The following is a 10,576-nucleotide window of genomic DNA, read 5'->3' as shown; positions in this document are numbered from 1 at the left end:
AAAACACACCTTATTTTATTCAAATTAATAAACAACAGGTTAATAGCTCGTGTTCTTCTTCACTCGGGATGAAGATGAAGATTGACGACCATGGTTGCTCTTCTTTCCAGCCAAGTATTCACATCTTACTTGATAAAAACAAAACAAACAAACAAAAAACTTCTTCTTATTTTGTACAGTGGAATGAATCACTGGGTGTAAACATCGTCCTCTGTGGATGAAGGAGTCTCCTTACTGGAACTGTCAGCTTAAAATAATATAAAATAATAAAAACGAACTTTGACTTCTGAAGTCTCTTCAAGTTTACTACACGTCCGTACTCTCAGCTTTGGTTGATGATGATGGTGGCGGATGATGAAGGTTTTCGTTAGACGATATATATTCACGGGCCTTTGACACTGATAGGCTTTTTCCCGCTCACTACGTAAAGGGGTTGAGGCCTAAAGCAGTCCGAGGGGTCACAGATGCCGGGTGGACCCAGTGGTCCTCTGGTTCCTGGGTTGCCAGGGGCACCCGCGGTGCCGGCTTCTCCTCTGGCTCCGTCTTGGCCGTCTTTACCAACGCCAGGCTTACCAGGAGGTCCTACGGCAAGAAGGGATTGAATAAAGTCAACGTCTTTGTACATTAAGCACCCTAAATTCCTCTTAGACCCCCATGTGTTCAAATAATTTGTTCTGGGACTCCCTTGACATGGGTTATGATATTATTTAGTATGTCTTTGGTATTTTGATTTGATCGGGGGTGCCCATACTTTCGTGGCCTAAGATCTTTTCGACAGGTCATTGCCAACTACTTTTTTAAAGGTTGGCCTCATCATTTTGCCTATATTGATATCAGCTTTACAGGACAAGCAACTGAAAAATCACACTAACCTTATTCTGATGATTTACACCGAATGGTGTCAGACAGGTTTATGTAGTCTGGACAGTAGCTGCTGATACTGATTTTCAAGCAGCTTCCAAGTGTTCATCAGTAAGGGTGGACCAATATTTAGACTTAATTAGTTTCATGTGGCAAAAGGCTGATTCACACAAGTAGGTTGATCCAAAAATGCTGTCAAATATGTGGCACATTTTCTTATGTTTGGATATTTTTCCTCAGCCAGCAAGTTCCAAAATTGTCCAGCAGAGGTGCTTAACTTCATATGAACGTCAGATTCAAGAGTTATTATTTCTCTGTCAGCTTCTTCCATGTATGAATGAAACAGCGTCTCTGCAGTGTTCTTGCCTGAATGTTGCCCGTTTTTGGTCTCTTTGTGCTTGGTTGTGCACTCATCTTCACAAACAGTGCAGGTTACAAAAGGAAAATGGAAAAATGGCACAAACTGGCTACTGATGGATGAAAACTTTCTAGATTAGTGGTGCTTTAGGTGGCCTGAGGTGTAGCTGTGGTTATAAACCGCAAATTCAAGAAACAGTGGTTTCAGACAGACCCAGTGTATTGAATTGTTCACCCTTTATAACAGACATGCACGTATTCCTACATGTTTCATGCTCACGGTGTGTAATCAGAACAAATCTTGCATTATTAATGTCCAGCTCTCTGGTGAACATGTGTAAGTACTGATACGACCTTTCACTTCAAACAAGTGCTGCAGTTGTAAGGATTTACCTTGGATGCCTTGCTCTCCACGGGGCCCCGGGAGTCCAACACCATTATCTCCCCTATCACCCTTCAGTCCGGCATCACCTGTAAGTGCACAAACACAACCAGGATTTATAAACAATACAGATTTTTTTCAGGGTAGAAGGTAAAGCTACAGGATAAGTGTTAAAAACCAGAGTTTAGGTTTAGGTTAGGAACCTAACCTAGTTTATAAAACGGATAGTTCCGGTCCTAAAATCTGATTGGCTGAGCCGCGTTCGAAGCCGTTGTAAAATCCCCGATAAACGCACACCTATGACCACCTCACATCATTCCATATTAATACGCCACTGAAAAGAAAAAGTTAATGTTATGTTCGCCCTCATCGCAGTAGCGCACGGTCTCTCGTGGCTTATTGCTTTAGTATAGCACACATGTTTAGTGGTAGGACTTTTCAAATAACACTGGAGTAGGAATGCAAAGCTAGGCTTAGTGCACAGAGTTGGGTTTTAAACTAAGTTTAGGGTTCAGACCGAGGGTTCTGGGCTACGTTTAAGGGAAAAGGTTAGGATTTATAACAAGGCCTGAGATTCAGAGCCAGGGTGAATAATTCAGACCTAGGGTTGGAAATTAAAGCTAGGATTAGGATTCAAAGGTAGGGTTAAAGATAAGAACCAGGGTTAGAAATAAAGCTAATGACTAGGATTTAGTAACAAGGTTAGGGCTTAGAACTAGTGTTAGAAATTAAAGCTACAGTTATGGATTAGAACTAGGGTTAGATATTTCAGATAAGGTTAACAATTAGAACTAGGGTTAGATATTTCAGATAAGTTTAAGGATCAGAACTAGGGTTAGATATTAAATATATAGTTGTGGATCGGAACTAGGGTTAGATATTTCTGATAAGGTTAACAATTAGAACTAGGGTTAGATATTTCAGATAAGTTTAAGGATCAGAACTAGGGTTAGATATTAAAGATATAGTTGAAGATTAGAACTAGGGTTAGATATTAAAGATATAGTTAATGATTAGAACTATGGTTAGATATTAAAGATATAGTTAAGGATTAGAACTAGGGTTATTTATTAAAGATATAGTTGAGGATCAGTACTAGGGTTAGATATTAAAGATATAGTTAAGGATTAGAACTAGGGTTAGATATTAAAGATATAGTTAAGGATTAGAACTAGGGTTAGATATTAAAGATATAGTTGAGGATTAGAACTAGGGTTCGATATTAAAGATATAGTTGAGGATTAGAACTAGGGTTAGATATATCTGATTAATATCTGATCATACATGTGTTGTCCAGAAGGACAGTACCCGATCTACAGGCATCTAGGGGTCACTTAATGCCCTTACAATTACCAGATTAGGTTTTGGGTTTTTTCTTTAATTTGTCACCCATCTGTATCTATCTAAGCTCGACAACAATTAAAACTAAATCTTAAATAAACTAAATAACACGTTACCTTTAGGGCCTTGTGTTCCTGGTAGGCCGTAGAATCCCGGGGGCCCTTTAGGTCCCTGTGGTCCCATCGGGCCGACTCCTCCAGAGGCTCCAGCTGGTCCGGGTGGTCCTGGTGAACCCATGGGTCCAGGGGTGCCGGGTGCACCAAGAGGCAGAGGCTTCTTCGCTATTTCCTTCTTATAAGCATCCAGATGTTCTGTAGAAATACATTTACTTTTAAAGGCTGTAATACTGAGAGATTGATAATGTAAACAAACAAGATGCTCAAGCAGCTACCTATTTATTTTTAATTTTTTAACTTAGACTTTTTTCTGTCTGCTCATGTAAACAAACAAGCTGCTCTAGCAGCTACCTATTTCTTTCCTATTTTTTAACTTAGACTTTTTTCTGTCTGCTCATGTAAACAAAATAATTTTTTTGTACCTTAGACCTTATCTGGGACCCTCTTGACACAGGTTAATATATTATTCTAATATATTATTCAGGTGGCGCAGCGGTAAAGTACGCAAGCGCACCAGAGTTGGGGTTTCGAATACATCTTATCGAATCTCAGCTCTGCCTTTCCGACTGGGCTGGGCGGCAGCATGAACAACGATTGGCTGTTGTTCAGGGTTAGAGGGTAAGAAAGTCGGATCATAGATCCTCATAACTGGTGCAACTGCGGCCCCTGCTGGCTGATTGATGGCGCCTGCACAGGGCTGAGGAATAATGCTGATGGGGGTGTGGCCCTCCGTACACAGTGCCGGTCAAGTGTATGAACTTGACTCGTGCAGGTGAAAAATGCAGTCTGTACTGACTGTACGTGCCGGAGGGGGCGTGTGTCAGTTGAGAGGCGTTCTCAGTCAGCAGTGAAGGGTTGAATTAGTATAGAGGACGCAATCAGGGTAATTGGACACGACTAGATTAGGGGACAAAAATGAAGGAAAAAAATTAATTATATATATATATATATATATATATATATATATATATAATAACCAAAATCTAATAACCAAATTATATTATTCCCACATTTTGGGTCACTTGAAACATAAAGCCTCCACAAGGGGGCGTACATGTACAAGTTTATTTCATGTTTATGTGCCTGTTAAAATTCATTTATGTAATTACTATTTTTCTTTGCAATCCAATTTTGTTGGGGCTTTTTGAAAAGCACTGATGTAGATGACCGGCTGATAGCACCACTGGGGATTCAAACCTGCTTATTTGTTGCTACACTACTCAAGTGCCTAATACAAAAAAATAAATAAATACAATTTGAATTACCTTCAACCACTGCAGCACAAATGTCACGAATCTTTTCTTCATTTAGCTTTGGACCCTGGGGTGTAAATAAACAGAGAGAAAGCAGTGAATGAGAAAGCAGTGAGTGAGAGTGCAGTGAGTGAGAATGCAGTGAGTAAGAATGAAGTGAGTGAGAAAGCAGTGAGTAAGAAAGCAGTGAGTGAGAATGAAGTAAATGAGAAAGCAGTGAGTAAGAAAGCAGTGAGTGAGAATGCAGTGAGTGAGAAAGCATCGAGTGAGAATGCAGTAAGTGAGAATGCAGTGAGTGAGAAAGCAGTGAGTAAAAAGCAGTGAGTGAGAGTGCAGTGAGTAAGAATGCAGTGAGTGAGAAAGCAGTGAGTGAGAATGCAGTGAGTGAGAATGCAGTGAATAAGAATGCAGTGAGTGAGAAAGCGGCTCAACACATTATGTCTAATATTTCTCATGTATCATGGCCAAAAGTCTGGCACGAAGTTATTCTTTTTTTAATAACAAATAATAATAATAATAATAATAATAATAATAATAATTAATAATAATAATAATAATAATAATAATTAATAATAATAATAATAATAATAATAATAATAAATAATAATAATAATAATAATAATAATAATAATAATAATAATGACATACAGGTAATCCTCTGGTTCCAGGTGGTCCGGGCAGCCCTCTGTCACCCTCCAGTCCTGGTGCTCCTTGGGGTCCAGCAAGCCCCTCATGTCCTGGCTGTCCTGGACGTCCATCATTACCAGTAGCACCTCTTAGTCCTTTCTCTCCTCTCTGAACAACAAATACAGTAGATTAGGTGTACACATCTAATTCTGTTCTGGTTAAAGTTATTCAGTTTCATATTAAAGATAAGTTTAGGTCAAATCGGGCTGTTTTCTCATATATTTAAGGATTTACCATGAAGAATGGGATAAACTGCCTAAATCCAGGTGTACAGACGTGTAGAGATGTATATAAAAATACTTGCTTTAATTGCTGCATTGTTTATTCATCATTCTGGTTGATTGTTTACATTGATAGTAATATGTGCACAGTTGAATTAAAGTCAAGAGTCTGGGTACAATCTGAACACTTTTTCTACTGTATGTGTCTTTTGTTTAACGATCTTCTTCCAGGTACAGTGGTGATGAGTGGTACCAGAAGCTTGTAAAATTAATATTCTGATATTTGTTCTCACCTCTCCCTTCAATCCAGAAATTCCTGGAGGGCCCTGTCAACAACAAATAGTTAAATTTACAAATAACAAACACTGTTAATACTTCAGATAATTAAAATTAAAATCAGAAAAATGATTTAATTTGAGCTTCATGTTGACAGAAACTATAAGAACTATGCTAGTTTGTTTATAGTCACTCACTAAGTACCTGTTAGCAGATTTTAACCAAGAATGTGTAACACTGTACCTGGTCCCCCTTAACACCTCGATCCCCGTGATTACCTGGTGTACCCTGTTACACAAGCAATACATTAATCAAAGTATTATTTTTATTATTACTTTTTAAATGTTAAAATTGTGTTCAAGGCATTCTGAAGGACTAGAGCAGAAAAATATGAGCACTTACTTCACTGCCTTTGGGACCACCTGGACCGATAGGACCCTACACACACACACACACACACACTTTTATAGCAAATACAAACATTTCCAAAAAACAGTTGTTACAGTTGGGACAGTAATGACTTGAAAATACTTTTGACAAATATTTTATTACAAACAGTCGTTTAAATAATTCACTTTATTAGTTCATGTATATCGTATTTAAACTCATTTTAAATGTTATGTCTGCAACACAATTCAAAAAATTAGGACAGGGGCATGTTTACCTCTGTGTTACTTCTGTGCTCTTTGATTGGAAACTAAGAACACCGATATTTTGGGATTCAATGCTGGGTTCAGAGCTTGTCCTTTATTCTCAGATTTCTTGGATTCTCTGAATCCTTCAATAATATTATCACCTTGCACCTAAAGACAAGCCTTTGTAATGCTTATATAAAGCAAATCACAACAGCATCACCTGTTACCTATTCATTTGTGTACCTGAGGAAAGTTGCAAAATAGGCGTCAAACCTCTCAGTTATTCTTTGCTTCAGTCCCGTTTCTCTCATATTTGTTGCACACATCAACATATTTATGAATGATCATACTGTATATTTACACTACGGTGAGACAAAACATTTATTCTCTGTGCTATAAGAGAATACCTGTGGAAACATTTACCTACTGTCCCAACTTCTTTGGAACTGGGTTTGTAGTACAGCCTTCTAATCAATTTATTTAGTCACTCAAACAAAAAGATAAAGATAAATTCTCCTTTATAATCCACTAATTAAACTCCTGCTGTTTTTTACAGTATGGAAAGGTATCATGGCGAGTCATGTTTAAAGCAGCGCCCCTCTGTGTTGTCTTTTCAGGCTGGCAAAGCAGGCACGGAGGCACAGATGATTGTCCATTTCTTTTAATTGACAGTAAGTGTTAATTTGCTTTCTTCGGCTTTTTGATACCGTGATACCGAGCTGCTCGGCCCAGTCCGTTCCAGTTTTCCACTGGCGTGTGATGCCAGCATACTTATTTCTTTCTGGGAATGTCAGAACCACCCTAAGAGAGCAAATTGCCCCAGAGGCCGGCTTGATCCTTCTTTTGGAGCAAACCCCACTCATCAATAAGCATTATGCACAGGTTGCACCAGTTGCTGAGGCTGGGGTGCCACCCATGCAGTACCGGTCCCGGATGGTTCTTAGAGTTTCCTATCATTCTTTATTGATCTATTTATTTATTTTTAGAAACAGTGTTGTCGCAGACGACTGGAGCAGCTTGTCATAATGTGACGCTCAGTTCTCAGTTCTGCACCATCCCTCTTCTGTCCAATTTCTCCGTTGTAGAGTGTCTTACATTTGTTACTTGGTTTCCATTATTTTGGCCACCGGTTTATTTGCGTTTGCCTCCTTTATTGTTCTACTTTAAATAAGCATCCTGCCCCGCCCGCCCAGTTACAGGAAATACCCAAACATGCAGTATAAACCAGGTCTTACCTGTTCCCCTTTGTGACCTGTGTGACCTTTAATACCACGAGGACCCATCACACCCCGCTCTCCTCTCTCACCCTGCAGAGGAAAGGTTATAGCGCAATGTTATACATTTTATACATTATTGATCAAAGTTTGTGGACACCTGAACATAAGTTATGGAACCTATAGATCTATAAATTCAATCAAATCAAAGTTTATTTGTCACATACAGGCAATACACAGTACAACTGGCATTGAAATGCTTTTGTGATGGCTCAGTGACTGCTAAGATTTGTATATATATATTGGGTCAGGACCACTACAGAGCAGGTATTATTTAGGTGGTGGATCATTCTCAGCACTGCAGTGACACTGACATGGTGGTCGTGTGTTAGTGTGTGTTGTGCTGATATGAGTGGATCAGACACAGCAGCGCTGCTGGAGTTTTTAAACACCTCACTGTCACTGCTGGACTGAGAATAGTCCACCAACCAAAAATATATCCAGCCAACAGCGCCCCGTGGGCAGCGTCCTGTGACCACTGATGAAGGTCTAGAAGATGACCGACTCAAACAGCGGCAACAGATAAGCGATCGTCTCTGACTTTACATCTACAAGGTAAACCAACTAGGTAGGAGTGTCTAATAGAGTGGACAGTGAGTGGACACGGTATTTAAAAACTCCAGCAGCACTGCTGTGTCTGATCCACTCGTACCAGCACAACACACACTAACACACCACCACCATGCCAGTGTCACTGCAGTGCTGAGAATGATCCACCACCTAAATAATACCTGCTCTGTGGTGGTCCTGTGGGGGTCCTGACCATTGAAGAACAGGGTGAAAGGGGGCTAACAAAGTATGTAGAGAAACAGATGGACTGCTGCAATCATGACCTCTACTGGAGACGAGGAATAAAAGAGATCAGTGTGTGACTCTCCATGCACGATACAGATCTCCATATGTACCCATCTGGTGCAGGTGAAAAAAAGTGGTCGGCTACTGCACATGTTTCAGAGGGGGTGTAAGTTAGTCACGGCTCTCCTCATCGTCCTTGGTGTGTCTTTGATTTAATCATCATTGTGAACTATTAAATAACAATATTCCAACAAATCCAAGCTAACCCTGACCACAAGTGTTTTCTGACCCTCTGATTGTAGCGTGAATGGATTAGACTCACCGACTCTCCTTGCAGACCTGTCAGCCCGATTGGCCCCTGCTTTCCTGGTTCACCCTGCATAAAATAAAGAAGTCGTCACAGCAGAAATTATAGTGTATATAGTATATATAGTGTAATATTGGCCTTACTATAGTGAGGACTGTGTTAGCAGACAGAAGGGAACAACTAACAGAGTTCTTTTCAAATGTAAATAAATTCTCATTGATGTTTAATCTGTATAAAGGTGCACGAGTGTCGTTTATTTGTATATTCGGCTCGTCAGGGACAGTTTAACCATTTTCGGTACAGGGAGGGAGACGTTAGCTGGCATGCTAGCGGGTTGTGCTGCCTCAGCCCATCAGTTTGAACGACCGGAAGGTAACTGTGTTAGCTTAGCACAGAGATCGCTGTAATCTCTGTCTAAGTAGTGCGTCTAAATAATCTGCCCTATTAAGTTTGATGTCTTGTTATAACCCGCTCTACTGAGGCAGCTGATCAGGTAGGCAGTAGGCAGCAGGGCAGCTCACCAGGTTTTAAGACAGACCCGATATAAATGAAGGTGTTTGTTTCCATTAGATTAGCTGTGATGAGGTGAAGGTTTACGTACGGTGGCTCCTTTGACTCCGGGGATGCCGTCGTCTCCTGGAGCTCCTGGTTCACCCTGTCGTACACACACACACACACACACACACATACACACATTATATTTAATATACACTGCATGGACAGAAGTGTTGGGACATTTATAGTGGCTTAAATATCATATTTCTTCTGGGAAGCCTTTCTACAAGACTTTGCAGTGGGTCTGTGGGAATTTGTGCCCATTCAGTCAAAAGAGTCAGTGAGGTTAGCCACTGGTTAGCAGTGGTAGCTCAGTGGTTAAAGTAAAGTACTAGTAATGGAAGGTCACTGGTTCAAAACCCACATCTGCCAGGTTGCCGCTGTTGGGCCCTTAAACAAGGCCCTGAACCCCCAATTGCTTGCAGTGTATACAGTCTCAATTGTAAGTCACTTTGGATAAAAGCATCTGCTAAATGCTGAAAATGTAAATATAAATGATGTTGGAAGAAAATGCCTGGCTCACAGTCTGAGTGTAATTCATCCCAAAAGTGTTAAATCAGGTTGAGACCAGGACTTTGTAGAGCAACTACACGTCCATATAGAGCTCGCTTTGTGCTCAGGGACTTCCCCAAACTGTTGCCAGTGTTAAAGCATATTGTTCACCTTACATTTACATTTACATTTTCAGCATTTAGCAGACGCTTTTATCCAAAGCGATTTACAGTACTGTGACAGTATATTGTCTAAGCATTTGAGGGTTAAGGGCTTTACTTAAGGGCCTAACAGTGGCAACCTGGCAGTGGTGGGGCTTGAACTGCAACCTTTTGATTACTAATCCAGTACCTTAACAACTAGGCTACAAACTGTCCCTATCAAACTATGTTATATCATGTTTATACACCTGTTACGATGTTACACATTACGATGTAGCAGAAATAGCAAGATTCAATAATTAGAAAAGATGTCCACATACTTTTGGCCATATTGTGCATATAATAAATAATAGATATCTATTATTTTATCATTGAACAGAAACACATGAACCACACTTTTATTCACAGCTGGTTTATGTTAAATATTTGTAAATTTAATTTGAAGGGACGTACTGGTTTACCAGGAAGACCCATCGGACCAACACGACCTTCAGTTCCAGTTTCACCCTGTAACACACACACACACACACACACACACAGTCAATAAAAACGTGTCGTGAGTAAATAATTCATTTTTTATTTTAGTCTAGGATTCTACTTCCAGTGCAGTCATAATAAATAACACAAATTTTATTGTAAAATCTTCATATTATTTTTACCTTTTGACCGAAAGGTCCCACAAGTCCTTGTTTTCCTGGCAAGCCCTGAAAGATTCACATATTTAGTTTCATTCATTCACCAACGATAAATTATCATCAATTTTACTGCCATCAGACGATCAGACACTTTATCCTGGTCAGAGTTACGACTGGCAAAGGTCTTCCCTCAGACATAGCCAATCATGTCAGTGTAGACTCACAGCC

At 39.9% G+C, this 10,576-nt stretch overlaps 1 protein-coding gene across 1 annotated transcript in view; it reads right to left on the bottom strand.

The window, feature by feature from the left end:
* LOC134309424 (collagen alpha-3(IX) chain-like) overlaps positions 1–10,576 on the bottom strand; it is a 75,033-nt gene continuing 64,457 nt past the window's right edge. The window contains exons 27-39 of the mRNA XM_062990971.1: positions 10,373–10,417; positions 10,167–10,220; positions 9,107–9,160; positions 8,521–8,574; positions 7,365–7,436; positions 5,897–5,932; positions 5,738–5,782; positions 5,512–5,544; positions 4,959–5,105; positions 4,323–4,377; positions 3,058–3,252; positions 1,612–1,689; positions 1–582 (exon numbers count right to left, since the gene is read on the bottom strand). Of these exons, the coding sequence (XP_062847041.1) occupies positions 383–582; positions 1,612–1,689; positions 3,058–3,252; positions 4,323–4,377; positions 4,959–5,105; positions 5,512–5,544; positions 5,738–5,782; positions 5,897–5,932; positions 7,365–7,436; positions 8,521–8,574; positions 9,107–9,160; positions 10,167–10,220; positions 10,373–10,417 (1,068 nt within the window). The 3' untranslated portion in view covers positions 1–382. The remainder of the gene's footprint in view (positions 583–1,611; positions 1,690–3,057; positions 3,253–4,322; positions 4,378–4,958; positions 5,106–5,511; positions 5,545–5,737; positions 5,783–5,896; positions 5,933–7,364; positions 7,437–8,520; positions 8,575–9,106; positions 9,161–10,166; positions 10,221–10,372; positions 10,418–10,576) is intronic.

This window comes from Trichomycterus rosablanca, chromosome 1, assembly GCF_030014385.1.
Source record: "Trichomycterus rosablanca isolate fTriRos1 chromosome 1, fTriRos1.hap1, whole genome shotgun sequence".
Classification (NCBI taxonomy): Eukaryota; Metazoa; Chordata; class Actinopteri; order Siluriformes; family Trichomycteridae; genus Trichomycterus; species Trichomycterus rosablanca.
The sequence above is the reverse complement of the archived record's forward strand: the minus strand, read 5'-3'. Positions and strand labels throughout refer to the sequence as shown.